Source organism: Poecilia formosa, unplaced genomic scaffold, assembly GCF_000485575.1.
Source record: "Poecilia formosa unplaced genomic scaffold, Poecilia_formosa-5.1.2 Scaffold54, whole genome shotgun sequence".
Classification (NCBI taxonomy): Eukaryota; Metazoa; Chordata; class Actinopteri; order Cyprinodontiformes; family Poeciliidae; genus Poecilia; species Poecilia formosa.
This window is the reverse complement of record NW_006799993.1, coordinates 8,203-24,576: the sequence shown is the minus strand read 5'-3', so window position 1 is coordinate 24,576 and position 16,374 is coordinate 8,203. Positions and strand designations below refer to the sequence as shown.

General features: G+C 36.8%; 2 protein-coding genes and 1 long non-coding RNA gene across 3 annotated transcripts; 1 reads left to right on the top strand and 2 right to left on the bottom strand.

Annotated features, from left to right (window-relative positions):
• Window positions 1-188: 188 nt before the first annotated feature.
• LOC103138701 (CLOCK-interacting pacemaker-like) lies at window positions 189-9,325 on the top strand. Its single transcript, XM_007553009.2, has 4 exons — window positions 189-517; window positions 2,333-2,449; window positions 3,239-3,408; window positions 4,707-9,325. The coding sequence occupies exons 2-4, from the start codon at window positions 2,344-2,346 to the stop codon at window positions 5,505-5,507; spliced, it is 1,077 nt and encodes a 358-aa protein (XP_007553071.1). The 5' UTR covers window positions 189-517; window positions 2,333-2,343; the 3' UTR covers window positions 5,508-9,325.
• LOC103138700 (palmitoyltransferase ZDHHC22-like) lies at window positions 8,541-13,330 on the bottom strand. Its single transcript, XM_007553008.2, has 3 exons — window positions 13,181-13,330; window positions 11,410-11,967; window positions 8,541-11,328 (listed from the first exon to the last, which is right to left on the bottom strand). The coding sequence occupies exons 2-3, from the start codon at window positions 11,963-11,965 to the stop codon at window positions 11,051-11,053; spliced, it is 834 nt and encodes a 277-aa protein (XP_007553070.1). The 5' UTR covers window positions 11,966-11,967; window positions 13,181-13,330; the 3' UTR covers window positions 8,541-11,050.
• An 881-nt stretch (window positions 13,331-14,211) lies between these two features.
• On the bottom strand, window positions 14,212-15,351 carry LOC103138699 (uncharacterized). Its single transcript, XR_476307.2, has 3 exons — window positions 15,081-15,351; window positions 14,945-15,004; window positions 14,212-14,451 (listed from the first exon to the last, which is right to left on the bottom strand). It is a non-coding gene; the product is annotated as an uncharacterized LOC103138699 (long non-coding RNA).
• Window positions 15,352-16,374: the final 1,023 nt, after the last annotated feature.

Genomic DNA, 16,374 nt, shown 5'->3' with positions numbered 1-16,374 from the left:
ATTTCATTCTTCTTGTGTAGATAAGTTCTCCAGCGCCTTGCTAATATCCTAATTATTCTATTCAGGTGTGGTGCAGCAGAGGCACATCTAAGTTGCAGGGCAGTTACCCTTGAGGACTGGAGTTTGACACCTGTCTTCTAGAATAACAAAAAGAAAAAACTGTTGAGTAGTTTCCTTGACAACTGCAGAAACCTGTCATGTTACCATGGGTTGTTTGAGCCCTCCGTCATGTCTTGCAGGGGGAAACCGTCGTACAATTCTTACTTAAGCCCACCTTAGCGTACAATTATAAGTTTACCTTTCAAGATAAAAGTCTTACTCACCTGCATCACTTAAGAAACGATAAAGTCAAAGTAAACGTTTGAATGTGTTTGCCTGTAAGACATAATGACGGTCAAAACCAGAACGGGTAGCGAGGCGTAACGAATGTTTTCTTCGGCAGTGTCGAGCAGCAACTGAAGTAGCAACTTGGATGTCACTATCATCAAATATCGGTTTTACAGAAAACGAATTATTGGTAAGTTTTTCTTAAAATGCTATTTGTCGAGTAGCTAGTTGCTTTTTCGTAAAGACGTCGTAGTTAGCTTAAAGTAAACGTGGTTAGCATTACTTAGCTATTTGTGCTAACAGCAAAGGAAAGCACCCTGTAAACAGGGAAACGGCAGCTAATGTTTTTGTTTTTGCTTCTGTTGAACCCTTGTTGCATTAAGATAAAGTTAACAATTTTAAAGCTAGTAGCAGTTGATTAAAAAAATGCATGTTGCTCGTCTAAACAATGGTACTTGACACACTACGCGTTTTATGCACACTAAACATTATTTATTTAATTTGCTTCATACTTCATTGCGAAGAAGTGAAACTGTAACTCATTCTACTAAATAGTGCTTTAACAGTACAGGCTGCGGGAGCATTGCAGGCCATTGAACCGAACGCTGAATTCAGTAACTGGGCCAAATTTGTAATGTTTCACCTAATCAAGTCCTGGATAGTTAAGATGATTTACCTCAAAATATATATGTTCAAAGCACACCATGATGTCAAATTAGAGGATAAAAAAATGTAAAAGATTAATAAAAAGCGTTAGGCAAGATAAGGTGCATTGACATCTAATACACTGGAATTTTATTTTATAAGCATATGGGTAGGTGGTTAGAGAAATAAGGTAATATCAAATAAGTGAAAAACAGGCCTAGAAACCTGCGCTTCAAAAATGAAAAAAGAGGTAACTAATTCTGTAAATCATAAGAAAGATCAATTTCCTCTGAGGTCAATACACTTATGTCTGAAGCGTTTGAAGTAAACTAATCTCAGAAATCGACCAGACTTATTGATGTGATGACAATGTACGTGAGAAAAGTCAGGAAACTGACTCAATTCTGGAAATGTTTTGTATGACTTAAGTAAGCTGACTGGGCTGTCTCAGTGAAATTAGAATTTATTAATTAATAGCCAAAGTTTAAACAGCCGTGTTTAATATGGATTTTATTTCAGTTGAAATCTGTTTTTAATTTTTATTAGATACCACTATTTTTGTATGAAATGTCACTATACTATGGAAATGCATCATTAAGCTATTGCTTAAATTGTTGAGTACTGTGTTAAAAATGACAAATCAATGCAAAATAATATACTAAATATATATTTTAATAAATGTGGCTCTAATATTTGTTGTTGAAATAGCATTCGTACCTATTCCATTGTATTTTATTGTTTTAAGGATGTATTTTTGAAGTACATCCAGATTTTATTATATCTGTCTGCCTTTAGATAAAGTTTGTGGATGGACCTATTACTGAATTATTCAAGACAATTCATCTGTAGAGGACCTTGTTGCTATTAACTAGTCAGATTTGAATGCCTATCTGATGAGCTAGAATGTGCATTTAAATATATTCAAGGGTACTGTTACAAAGAAGCATCAAAATAATGAATTATGTTAAAATGAGCTCCATGTCTTAATTATTTACTAAATTTGTCATTTGAAATATGTAATTAATTCATTCATTTTTACAGTTAATTTAGCGATACTTATGAATAATATTTGTGATTTTGATTCTTTATACCCTTTATAACTTATTTAGTGTTTTTGCTATCTTTGTACTGCTCACATATAACCATATTTAAGGCATGCCTTGTCTCGCCCAAGACACTTAACTACTTGTAGTAGGTTAGGAATAAACTTTCCTTATGTTTTGTGAGTGAAATTAAAGCCCTCCAGTTTTGTCTTTAATCTTTCAAACCCTAAATTCAAGAGATAACTTGCAACACCTTTCCTGATTGAGGGAAAAAATATTGGTACTATTTAACTTCCCATTGTGTTTTTTTTCCCCAGTGGATACCAAAATGAGCAGTTTTAACAAACTGAACACACAAAGACTGCCACCATTTACAACAACAGCGCAGATGAGAATGTCCAAACAAGACCTGGAAAGAGACTCAGGCTTCTCAGGTTTGTCTGCATTACATGATCTGATATTATTGCCTCTTTCCACATTGAAGTATCCAAAAGAAATTTATAACACCTGTGAAATATCACTTGGATTTAAAATGGTTCAGAGCTACATTGCTTCTTAGATATACACTTAGTTTGCTACTGCGTCTCTTAGATTCCTGCACTGTAAATACTCAACATATTTAGCATTAAATAATCATGAGCAAATATTAAATAACTTGTTGCTGAGTTTTCAAAAACTAGATCAGTCTCGGTGACAAAGGGTGTTTAAATATTTGTAATAAACTTCCAGTTTTTGAGTCTGTTTTCATTTAATATATATTACTATTATTTTAGTTTACACAAGAGCAAAAATCCTCTTGTAAAATGTAAGAAATATTTAAGAATTAGATAGTTTGAGCATTGAGCATCAGAATACCTGCTTATGTTGCTAAAGCCAGTATTTCATTTTATTGACTTGTGTGTTCAAATGACCAGTTCTATTATTAGAAACTACATTTGTTTGAGAGAAAAGTAGTCAACCCAAATCCAAAGTGGAGATCTAGTTCACACTCAGAATGTGCACTGAGCTCTGCAGGCGATGACCTTTATTTCTATGATCAAGGCTGACCTGAATTTGATTCAGCCGCCATCATTAGGTTTATTCTGTCCTGTTCTTCATGGCGAAGACTCGCGTATCTGTGTCTGAGTTGTTTATAGTTCTAATGATCTGCCTCTCTGAACACAGCATAAAGCACAAACCTGTTGACTTTAAAGCATGATCAGACCCATATGTCTCATTGTCAGATGCCAGCTCAGAGTACCTCAGTGCAGTGGAGGTCACAGACTCGGAAGATACTGGAAGGAATGGGTCGATAATCGGGCAGGAACCAGCTGGTCAGCAGGTGGCCTTGGTAGGAGGTTCATATCCTGGACTATCCCCAATGATCATTATGAACAACTATGTCCTAAAGCAGGTAAAATAGAACAACATGCACCATATCTCACTGTATAATTCACTGTTTGTAACTCCTATACTGACAGTTTTATGTTTGTAAGCCTTTCAGCTTATTTTAATTTATAAATTCTTACATTTTTAAATAAATTCTAGAGTAGTAATATCGTTGAAGTTTTGTTTGAGTAGTGTATGTTGCCTTTGTCCTAAATTTCAGTTGCACAACAGTCAGATTTAAAAGCATTTGTTGGTTATTGTAAAAAGCGAAAGAAGTGGAACAGAAGAATTTTTCTGGCAATTTTGAATCTTTATCCTGCCAATCATAATTATGTTTTGCAGAGAGATTTTTATTTATTTATTAGGCATTGAGACAATGGAGCTAGTGTAGGAACTGCTTCCCCACATCTCTCTTTTTTTTAGCAAAAAATCTAAACACTTTTTGTAAAGAGATTCTGTTAATCAGTTTTAGTCCTCTTCTGATTTTGTTCCGTCCAACTCATGTACCATTGTCTGACTGGTAAATAAATTTCATTTGACTTCAGCATAATCTGTCTGGCTGAAAGTCACTGGAGGGAAAAGAAAGTGAATTTAAATCCTCTTTTTTAAGTGCCATTTATTTCTGACACACGCAACAAATCATGTAAAATACCGCTTGGTCTTGTACTTCTCAGATGGCAGATGTTCAGACCTGCCCCCATGCTGCAGCTACATGCAAACACGCACAGTTGTCCTGGAGTCTGTTGCTCCTGTTGTCTCTTAACTGTAAACTCTAAGATCAGGCTTATTAAATCAGCTTACTTGGCAGAAACTCTGAATAAAATGATCCTCTGCTGGGGATCAAATTCAGGATCTCCCACAAGGATAGTGTTACACACTATACTAATCAACCAACTGATCAGACAGGGATTTGTGTTGGTAGTTCAAATTGCCAGGGTTTTGTGTTTCTTAGGTTTTGCATCTGGCTAGTTCAATCTTTCCTCCACTTCCCTCCTCCATCTTATAATATCATCAGAGAACCTTGAGAAGCAGCCATTTAAATTGTGCAGTAGCAGCAAGAGTGTTGTTGTTAGCAGCTTGTTAGCATTTAGGAATACCGTGTTTACTGATTGGTGAAAAGCAAAAAAATCATCTGATTGCAATCATCAGAATAGTAAAATGTGATTTTTGTTGTATCATTATGACAACCAATAAAGTTAAGTCATAGAACTATTTGTATTATTGACCATTTCTCAATGGTTAAACAGTTTTTTTTTATGTTTATCACCCACTAAACTGGTGTTACAAAGTAAATTTAAAATGGTTTTTGTTTTCTGTCTCCAGCCATCACCAATGGCTCCACCAGAGAAACAGTGGGGCTTTCCTTCATCAATGGAAGTGATGCCCCAATCTCAGGTGGTTCTTCTTCAGCCATTGTTATCAAATGGCACAAACTGCTCTCCAAAAGCTGGCTCTGACGGCATGCGACAATCAAAAAGCTACACTCCTATCCTCAAGTCATACCCCAGAATTGCCCCCTACCCAGTGGATTCGCCCTCTAAGAGAGTGGAAACATCTAGGCTGACTGCAAACGGAACGGCGGGATATGAGCAGCGACAGAGGAGACGCCATGACCCCCAGAGGCCTGACATCTCCCACAGCCCACTGTCAGATCTGCAGATGCAAGCTCAAGCTGTCTGCAACTTTGAAGCATCAAGCAACAAATCTCACGGTGCTGAGAGTCAGGAGCAAGATTCTGACAAATCTCTGACCGCAGCAACAGAAACCAGCTCATTAGCCAACTTCACATATGAGGAGCTGAGGAGCATATCTGATGATGGCAGCATGCCTGCAGAGAAGTATCAGGATCCCATCTCAATGCACAGCAACAAACTGAAGCGTTTCAGCAATACCTACAACATCCTCAACAAGTCTGGCCTGCTAGGGATTACGTTGCGCACAAAGCAACTGATCAAAGAAAACAAGCGCACGCAGGGCCAGCTGCACCTGCTGCAAAAGCAAACGGCTCTGCTGCTCGAAGCGCTGAGCAGCGGGGATCCGCAGCTCTTGACTAAACTCCAGTCGTCTTTGCAGGACACAGAAAAGGAGCAGTTCGGGGTTAAAGCTCAGAGTGTCCTAGCGTAACTTGTTTGTGGACGTAACCAGCAGTTCTAAATCTGATTTCAGGAGGATTAATAAAGAGGTCATCAGATGCTGAATGTGTCACATTGTTATGACAAACACAGCTCAGCTTTCACCATTTCATCAGGTGGCTGTAGGTGGACAGTGCCTTGCAGAAGTTCACACACCCCTTGAAACTTTAACGCATTTTGTCACTTTATAACAACAAACAACAACTTATTGGGATTTTATCTTCTAGACCAGGAGTCTGCAGCCTGTGGCTCCGGAGCCTCAAGTGGTTCTTCTGCAATGGCTCTAAACTCTTTAAAAATGACAAAGAAACGGCTGTTTTAAAAATAGATATAACAACAATAAAGGTTTTAGCTGTTTTCATTCAATGATTTAATTTATTTTCCAAAACAGGATGATATTAAAAGTACCAGTCATTTTTATTTAGATCTATTTTTCTTATGTTGTGCAGATATCACAGTATCTAGTATACAAAAATGTAGCCATCACCTTTTTGAAAAAGATTAATGTTTTTATTTATATCACAACCTAAAAATAGATTAGGAATAAAATAGTTGCTGTTGTAAATATTTTTCAAAAAATATGTCTTTTTTATTTTTTTCAAAAGGTCAGTTAATATTTGGCCCTAGACCTTTTTAATGAACTGGAATGGGAGCAACAAAAAAAACTTACTTTACTTGTTAATGTAAAACTAAAAGGTTTGAATTCATATGCACGCCACACAAATCTCAGAATTGTCTATTGTTGTTGCCATCCACAGTTATTTGCCACATATGACAAAATGTTAGAAAGTGGAGGGGAAATTAATACTTCTGCAGAGCACAATGTAGAAACCAGGAATCCTGAAACATTTAGCACTGCTGGTTTGACATGAATCTGAAGCACAGTCTCTGTAATCAACGGGAGTTTGGAGGCATGCTTATGTTTCAAACCCTTGCCTTTAACAAAATATCTGCCTCTGATGCGAAATGGATGAAAGTGGTACTTGCAGCGTGGCTTTCTGGCTGTCGGTGTCAAATGCCTAAGAAACGCATGCCTTATAGCAGATTAGCCAGACGGATGTTTGATGTCTGTCATACATCTCTAACAAACAGGTCAACATGCTTTTTTGTTTTTACTATAAACTTCGAATTCTTGTTAAATGCATGAGCAAATGCCTTATGTATTAAAGTGTGAATAGTCATAGCAGTTGAATTACACTGGGAGAAAAGAGCTGGATGAACTGGGTCACTACAAGCTAAAAAGACAGCATATCAAGTGCTGAAACCAGCTAAATGTGATTGTTTTTTGATAAATGTGTGCATTTTCTAAACAAAGTACATGGCTTCGTTTTGAAGCCACGTACTTCAAAACGAGGACAGGCAAACAGATTGTGACTTATCTAAATCAGATTGCAGCTTTTCACCTCTTCACCCTGTCTGAAACAATCTGCAGACTATTGTATTGCATTGGTGGATGCAGTAACAGACAGAGGTCACTAATGTTTTTCATCAAGGTTTCTGCGTCAACGCAGTCATTTTCAGGGATGTTTTCTTTTTTTTGTTTTGTCCCTGATATAACAGCAAGTTGGTAAAATGCCTCAGTAACTTTAATTGCGGGAAAATAACATGCAACATGTAATTAGTATTACATGGGCTATGTTAATATTGATTGTGTCCTGCTTAACTTGCTCAGAAATAACTTGAGGTACACAGCTGTATCTGTTTTACTTGACGACAGATATGTTGTCCAAAATATAGCTTATCAAATGGAGTCAATATGACTCCAATTAGTCATGCGATGACTAAAATTTGAATAACTTGTATATTGTTTTTCAAGCTGTGCACTTTAAATAGACTGTGATTAAAAATAAAAAAGGTACATAGAAACCACATTTGAGTGGCAGACTTAATACCTGACAATTAAGGTTATAAAGCGGTAGAAAATTCTCAGAAACTTCATGTGAGTTTAAGCGATAACCTAATTTAAAAACTTGACAGTTTTCTCTCACATCATTTCCAAATACTAGCATAAACATTTGGTTTTACCATGAACAGATGACAAATTCAATAAATTTTACAATTGCAAAGCTTTGCATTTTCAAGCAATATGTCTCATCAGGTTTTAATTGCTTTCATGGAACAATTAATTATTTCGTTAAACATCAAACAGATTTTTAAAAGCCTACCCCCTGCCTTTAAACAAGCTGAAATGACACCATACTCCAAAAATAATAAATATTGTTATCAAGCATGGTTTCCTTTTTGTAATTGAAAGCATGGACAGTAAAAATCTCCTTGCTCAGATTTTTCAGGCTGCATTTAGTCACCCTGTCCTCAAATTCTTCACTGACAAATGTCAGCCGTCCAGGTTGTAGAAATCATCTGTGCATGTGATGGAGGAATGCAAAATGCATGTAGAGGATGTGGTCATTTTACCCTTTAATAAGCAGAGTATGTGACTGGAATAGCTTTGATATGTGTAGGTCTACTTGTATGAAATATGTTTGTTTTTTTTTTTGTGATTTTCCAAGCTACATCTGGAATCCATGAGCAACACCAACTTTAAGTATTTAAAATTGCTCGTTTCTTTTCATTTACTCCCAAGGAAAATTTCCAACTTCAAAAATTCATGGAATTTTGTTACTTTAAACGCATCACAATAATTTTATCTTTAACTATTGGAGGTTGAGTTTAGTGAGGGATTCTGATGATGATTGGTTACCAAGGGAGTTTCCCTCAGCAGCTCATTGAAAACCAAATATAAAGTTTCTTTATTCTTGGAAACCTTTGTAAGTTTGAAAATGGTGACACTGATCACCTTTGTTACAAAAACTATTCAGTCACTTCTAATTTTAATTAGTGACTGCATTTATTTTTCTGACACTAAATTGGTTCATCAAGTTTCGTCTTTATTATGCATTTGATAATTTCATCGGCTTATTTCTGCCACTATTTTGGTTCTTTTCCCATCATGGTTTATTTACCAAGAAAACATCAGTGGATGATAGTAAAATGTGTGTTTTTTTTTTGTTTGTTTTTTTTTCCCCCTCACGTTTTAAACATAATACTGTTGGTATTATTTATTCCTCATAACTGTGTGACCAAAAATTTAAGGAAGAGTTGTGAATAATCTTAAGAAGTGACATGGAGATGTTTGCCAGTTTCATGGTGAAATTTACTCCATCTTCTTTTTCTTTCTTTTTTTAAATAACTGTTGATACTGAACAGAAATGTAGCAATGAAAGTGCTGCAGCCATATGATTGTTTAGATTTTAGATCTTTTGTTGCCATCTCTATTCTTTCTGTAAATGTTTGCTTTATAAATCTTGATATAAAAGGTTTTCTGGCAAAAAAACATGACAGCTTTTAGACTTGCACTTTGGTCCCAGATTTATTCACTTGAGCATTGTGTATCGAAGAAATAATGTGAATCTAAATATTTATCTTAATGCCTGTGCCTTTTTAAGTCTATTCATGTTTGTGCTTCATATTTCTGTGCTTAGATTTTCAGCTTAGTTTTGTAAATCTTTTTATCATGTAGAGGGAAGTTGAATGTACTCAAAGGACTCCGAAGATTTTTTTTTTGGATGATCTACTGAGATGTTACTTCTGAGTTGCTTTATATTGTGAAAACCTTCATATTTGAAATTTACAGTTGTTAAAAACTTTAGTTGTAATTCTGTTTAAATCTTTAATTAATCATTGGTTTTTGGCAAGATATTGATATTTAAAGTTAAGAGGATGGGGTTTTCTTTTTTTACTCTGCTGTTGCTTGGTTTTGTGACTTGTGCATTCTGTTTTGTCTTTGTCAAGTGTTAAACTGTTTGAGATCATTTCCTCTTGTTATTTTTCTAGCTAAGGATGTGTCATTCATAAAAGTGTAAAAAGTAGCCGCTTGTTGTGGTTTTAAATCAGTTAAACGTTTATTGCAATACACAAATAGGCAACATTGTCTCCAAAATTATCCTTGAACACCAAAACGCCCTCAACTTTTGACTAAGCAGCTGTAGACGCATCAGAAACGGGGAATAAAATCCTGTTCTAATGCGACTTATCCTGTCATTAGCAGAGGAAGAAGATACCAAATCTTCGCCTATAAGCATGGCACATTGTGAATAATACCCTGGATATTATTATCTCCATTTCCTTCAACAATTTTCATTCAGAAAAACATTAGTGTGAGTAGAAAATGTCCCCAGGCTCAACTCAAGCAGTCCTGCGGAGTCTGGCTGTTTATGCTGCCGATTAACTCTTTCTTCATCTGTTAGCCCTTAATTTAACAGTGAAAACTGTCCCTGGTTTCCTGAATGTCAAACTGTAGAATCAAATTAGGGTTAGGAAAGATAATCTCAGAACACTGCATGGTACTGGCAGTTACACAGCACAAAGCTTTAAAGGCAAGCATAGCCACCTGGGTGTCCTAATGCAAACACATAATATTGCTTTGAAACCTGCTTGTTGTAGAGCACAGCACCCACCTCGCTTATTTTAATGCCAAAAAGAGATGTGTAAAAGTGAGGCCTTGAGTCACAGCACATTAAACATTTAGTAAAGTTATTATTTGAAGGGAGATCATGTATCTAGAACTAATAAAACTACAGATGTGGCACTTTTTTCCTTTTTTGGGGAAAAATGTTTACATACTATCACTTCTCTCATCTATTCAGAATAGGAAAGACAACAAAAAATATGCCATTCATGTAAGGCAGACATGTGCAGAGCTTCAGTCAGGAAGTGGCTACTTGAAAACTGTAAACAACACAAACACTTGAAAAGTTTAATACGGAAATTTGGGATGCAATCTAGGAATTTACTTTTTCTGTCTTGACATTTACAAATATCAATACCTCAGCTTCATTAAAGATTACAGAGAGTTTAAAGGATCCATGTCCTTAAGATGGAGTCTTTTGTAACAAGCATGGGTTTGAAACAAAATATGTGGACAAGCGTCTGTTCCTCTGATTAAGTGTCTATGGTGCTGCAGGCCTATATCGCTTCCAAAGACCCTGGCAACCCTGGTAAGGTGAATGGCTTCATAGGAAAAACTGCATAATCACTAACCGGATACAAAATCAATCTTATGGCATGGTTGAGAGGACGGGTTGCATTTATCTTAAATATTCAGAATAGGATTATGCTATTGCAATAAAAGCTGTATTTATTTTAAGGCCTTTTTACACATCTTTACTAAGGCTACGGATATGTTGCCTTAGTAAAGGATGCTGTATAGACTACTGATTGGATGTAAACCGATGATCGGTTTTCCAGACTCTGGAGGAAGGTATAACATAACTCATTTTTCCTAATATTGCCTTTAGAAATGCCTTTTTAAGAATAAACATTTATACTAAGCACTTATTTCACATTGCTTATAAGGTTCCTACCTGTAAGAGGATGAAACTATCAGCTATCTTATTGTAAATTTCAAACATCGTAAAGCATCCATACAGATTAAAACTTAATTTCCACCTACAGTAAATGCCGAAAAACTATTTTCTGCAAAATGAACAACTGGTTGACCTAAGAGTGGCTCTTACTGAGACAAATGGACAACTGTCAGTCTTGCTTGAGTCCATCTGTGTCTTCAGAGTACATCTCCACTGTTTGCACAGGCAGAATAAGACCAAGGATCCAGCGGGCGCCAAACACATCCTTGAGATTTGCTCTCCAGGGGCTGCGGTTATCCACCAGCTCCCCTCTCTGCATCTGACACCAGGTCTGCCCCCGGGCCACCAGCAGCACCTGCTGGCAGCAGAAACCTGCACACACCAAGCCAATGCCCAACCATATGTAGAGCATCAGCACTAGGAACAGCTGCAGGCCGGAGATTGTGCCTACGAGAAAAAGGATTACATGAATTCAGAAGCAAAAAACAGTAAAAGTGGTTCCTCATCGGATTAAACTAGAAAACTCACCCATGAAGAAGTAGGCGGTGGACAGAGGTAGGAGGGTCAGGAAGGTCAGAGGGTTCTCAAAGGAGATGGAGTACTCGACTGTCAGGAAGGCCACGCCAAGAACCAAAGAGTACATGCATACACATGATGTGTAGATGCAGAACATGATGAAGTAACGCATGTTCTTGTTGCCGATGCAGTTTCCAGTGAAAAAACAGTGGTGATCCCTCCTGAAAATGACCTTCCTGCACAGTTTGCAGAAATGACGGCCATTAAGGAGGTAGTGGGAATCAACTTTGTCCGAGCAACGTGGCGAACACACTGGAATCGCAATCTCGTTGTCACTCTCGGCCGGATATTTGATTGTCATTATGTAATTCCCCAAAGCGTTAAACATCAGGAAAAGGAAAACCGTTGTGTGAAGGGCTGAGGAGCTCCTCAGCGACGTGTCTGGGTTGGGGAAGATTGTCGGGATGAAGAGGCAAAAGTGTAAAATAAATGTAGCTGTTGTAGCTGCAAAGAAGTACGCAGGCGCTACAGCATTAAGCAGTCTCAGCTTTAACATCCGGGTGAACATATCTGTGTGAGAGCAAAGGAGACAATAAACAAAAAAATTGGAATAATATATCTAGTTAATAACAGAACAACTTAGTGAGTAACTCAACTGGAAGAAAAATATACACCTTTTAAAAAACTCAGAAAACTGTGATGTAAATTGTTCTTAGTTGCTCCTTAAACCTCTAAATATAATCAAGTGCTGTCAATTGCCAAACAGGTCAAAGGAGGAGTTATTGAGAAATTTAGGGTTAGTTTATCAAAAAATATATCAAGCTTTCTCATCTCACATATAAGAAGGAAAGTCATAAGAAGTTTGTCTCAAGTAGAGAAAGATGCTCTGCTGCAGAGATGAAACCAAAATTTTACTTATTAGCTTTAATGCAAAAATGCCATGAAACACAGCCTCTACCATGAAACCTGGTAGACTGACGCAGCAAAATACAGAGCAAGCCTGAAAGAAAACATGCAGGACTTGAAACCAGTGTGGAAAATGGTCCAAACAAAGTCCACACCTCCAATCAATTAAGACTCTGTGTCAAGATGTGAGAATTGGTGTTCAAAACCACTTCCATCCAACCAGACTAAACCCATTTGGAAAAGAAGAACTGGAGAACATATTTACGTCCGTAGACGTGCACAGCAGGTACAGTCAAACTCCTAAAGACTCGCAGCTGGATGTGCACTGAAAGGTGGTTATAAAAAATCACTCATTCATACGGCTGAATATTATCTCAGTGCAAAAATGCATAGTTTAGTATAAAAGCAAGTTCTTTAACATTACTGAGTGTATTCATTTTCCAGACCATAGTTCTATCTGAGTTGAAATTACAGAGTTTACGTTTAAATGACACAGTTTGGGTTTTTTTCCTACAAAGATTGAGTGAAGAAAACACAACTCCGCAGACGACAGGAACTAATTTCTGAGCAAATGAGGATCTAGGGACTCTCAGGTGCCACTGAGAATACTAAGAATATCTCATCCTTGTTTCAGAGGTCTACTGACCTAGAGCAGGAGCGAACTTTGGATATAAAAACCTTCAGACTAAAATTAACACTTTAAACCTAAATCTACCTATCTTATACCTAAACAGCGTGATAGGATGTCGTGTCAAACGCACATTTACGCCTCAGCTATGCTTTCTAATTCCCTGCAGAATGATGTGTAGTGTTGCCGGTGATGACGACGATCACTTTATTTTGTCTAATTTATCTCCATGGCGACAGATGAGCCTACCTGCAGCTGTCAGAAAGCGGGGGAGCTGTCCTTTCAGCACCACGGAGCCTCGGCTCGGTGCCCTGCTGCCTCTTTCAAGCGCAGACAAGAAGATGTCTCTATTCAGCCACGTTAAGGACCGTCATCACTGAGGTGTTTGCTTGTTTGTCTACCGCCCCCTGCTGGTCTGGGTACGTCCTGTTATCCTAATTTTTTCTTTATGAACTTGACTTGCTTTTTTACTTTTAAGAGGATCTAAATGAAAGATTACCAACATTTCCTGTTTCTGACAAACCAAATTTTGACTAAAAATTTCAATCCAGATTCTGCATGAAGTGCACGAGGCATATTTAAGACTTTTAAATAATGGTTTGATAATACAAACAAACAACCTTCATGCTATCTTTATCTCCTTATTAAAAATAACAATAGTTAAAAAACAATTCTGAGAAATATGCTCAGCGTTTTTTAAAATTCTTTGGAAATCATTTAAACCTCTAATTTGGTGTTTTCATACCCACAGAGGAATCTGGATCCCAAAGTTAAAAGATGAAATAAATAACGTATAATAATTTAGAAAAAATATTAAAAATATATATATGTATTAAGTCGTTGCTACTACTACTACTAATACTGCTAAGAATGATAATTATAATTATCAAAATACAAATAATAATACTAATAATAATAATAATAATAATATTATGATTATTATTGTTAAGAATGTTGATTATATCATTATATAATTATTTTTATTTTATTTTTTCATTTGTTTCACATTCAACTTGCATGTACTCAACTATAATTATTATATATTATTATAATTAGGTGACATCTGGAAGTAATTATCTGCTCTTCTTTTCACTGTGGGAGTGGCTGGGGGATCAGTGAGTAGAGTAATGGCCTTGTAATCCAAAATTTAAGCGTTCCAATTAAGCATTTTATTTAAGAGTAGGAGCATAAAGGTGGAGGGGCTGAACATTAATACACACCACACTTTACAGATTTTATTAATACGCACCACACTTTACAGATTTTATTTGTAGAAGGTTTTGAAAAACATATTTTCACTTCACAACTAATCTACTGAATGTTTGTGTTGCTCATCAAAGGTTATGAAGATGTTTGAAGGGTTTTAAAATATCTACAAAGGGAAAGCTCTAAATGATACAGTGATAACAGTGTGATGTTTGGATTACATCTGAAAAGTCTGGATACAAGAACACTCCAGTAGGTGGCAATCCAGCCTCAGTTATGTAGCCTCTTCACAGGCGCTGTCAGCTTAAGGGCCCCTACAAATGGAATATAGCATCACCATCAAAACAAGATATCACCTTGGATACAAGACTGCTCTCTATTCTTACACACAAGAAACAAGTTCATACACCTGCTTTCTGTGAGTCTGGAGAAATATTTCAACACACATTAGTGCTTCACAAATAAGTGATTAAAACACAAATCGCCACTACTTCCTGCTTTTTACAAACTATATCCTAAATAAAACCTTTACTCAGTGTAGGATTTCTAACCTCACTGTTCGGTGGTAACAGCTCTGCTCTAACCCACCTGCCATGCTTCACCAGTGTTGTCATATATATATTACTCCACCATCCTCTGCATTCAGAAAAGGCTTACGGCAGAAATGGTGACTAGTGGGATATAAAATGTTAACAATGATTCTACACCAAAAATGGTTTGTGTATTAAAGGTATTTTGGGATTCAACCCAATAAAATCCATAATGCACTTATCATATTGCATGTTGCAAGGTAATCTTTATTCTCACCGCTTTATTGATGAGTCAGCTCATTTTCTTGCAGATTATGTCCATCCAGTAGGACAGCACCTGCAAAACAGTGACAAATACAATTAAACAGAATTAAACATAAACTGACTCATAAGGGATCCTACAAAATGTTTACTCTGTGATTTGGGGACGAGGGCTATTTTTTTTCCAAAAGAGAGTTTCCCTCATGGAGTTAGCTGTAGTCGTGAAGAAAGCTGCTTGACATGAAACAAAGTATTCTGCTTGTGTTGAGCACTGAGATTTCACCCATTTCCGTCCTGATGGGATGCACCCAGTTCACTATCTGGATCAATATGGATAAAAATGCTTCATCACAGGATTAAGAAGATCTCTTAGGTCAACAATATATTGATTCTCAGTTGCCTCTCAGTTTACTGGCTGAGAAAGGTATAACCACGCTAATGAGCCAGGTGTTAAAATGATGGGTTGAGGGACCGTCATGATTTGTTCCAGTCCACTTGTAAAACTTGGAGAACACTTATTACAAAGTGTCCATATTCTTTGAACTTTTTTCATCTGTTTTACAACCACAAACTAAAATGTATTTCACTGGGATTTAAAATGATCCCCCAACACAAATACATGCATGTTTAAACCATGAAGAAACTTATATTTTTCTCCTTTTTACTTTGAAAAGTGGCTCAAGCTCAATCAAGTTCTAGAAATGTTCTAGATATTTCTAGAAAGGTTTTTATGATAACCAGCTTCTTTTCATTGTAAATTTCAACAACCAACATCTATGATGCCTTTAAATTAGCCAATACACAGCACACCATGTTTGTTTGTTTTTTTATTATTTTTATTTTTATTTTTTTATGTTTAAATGTTTTATGTTTCTGAGCATTTGGGTTGAATTATCCTTTGCTTACTTTCAGATTCATTTTGTGAACTGACACACACGCTGATACAACTATTGAAAATATACTCCTAATTTCTTAAGATTAATCTTTATGTCATGGCAAAACGGAATTAAACGGGTAGTGATTATTTACAGACGCTCCCTTCGCGGAAGGGATAATTGTCAGACGGTTCCTGAGTGGGTGGGAGTTTCTCTTCTTTCTTGGAGAAAAAAAAAAAAAAAAGCAGCATCCTCATCACCAGCGCCAAACGCCAGCGACCAGGAAGCTCCGAGAGGTGAGCAATGTGAAATTTAAACTATCCGTTCAGCGACCTAAATGCGCACTGAAGGGGTTTATTGCGCTGATTTTGGCGCAATCGTCTTTATTAACTCGCACAACAGGGAGAGGTGGGTGCGCTGGCAGATTGGTGTGCCGCAGCAAGCAGGAGGAACAGTGAGTCGCCGAAAAATGTTTGCTTGCTTGGTAAAGAAAACCTTGTTTCCTAAATGTAAAGAAGGCGTGACAATGAGGTGAACACGGAAAAGTTCATTGCGCGGGTTGATGCCTCTG

Bases quoted from the DNA above. Each gene is read 5' to 3' on its own strand.
- LOC103138701 (XM_007553009.2), top strand. From the start codon at position 2,344: ATGAGCAGTTTTAACAAACTGAACACACAAAGACTGCCACCATTTACA. The intron at 2,450-3,238 runs GTTTGTCTGCAT...TCTCATTGTCAG, and splicing joins AAGAGACTCAGGCTTCTCAG to ATGCCAGCTCAGAGTACCTC. The intron at 3,409-4,706 runs GTAAAATAGAAC...TTCTGTCTCCAG, and splicing joins ACAACTATGTCCTAAAGCAG to CCATCACCAATGGCTCCACC.
- LOC103138700 (XM_007553008.2), bottom strand. From the start codon at position 11,965: ATGTTCACCCGGATGTTAAAGCTGAGACTGCTTAATGCTGTAGCGCCT. The intron at 11,329-11,409 runs GTGAGTTTTCTA...TTTTTCTCGTAG, and splicing joins CACCGCCTACTTCTTCATGG to GCACAATCTCCGGCCTGCAG.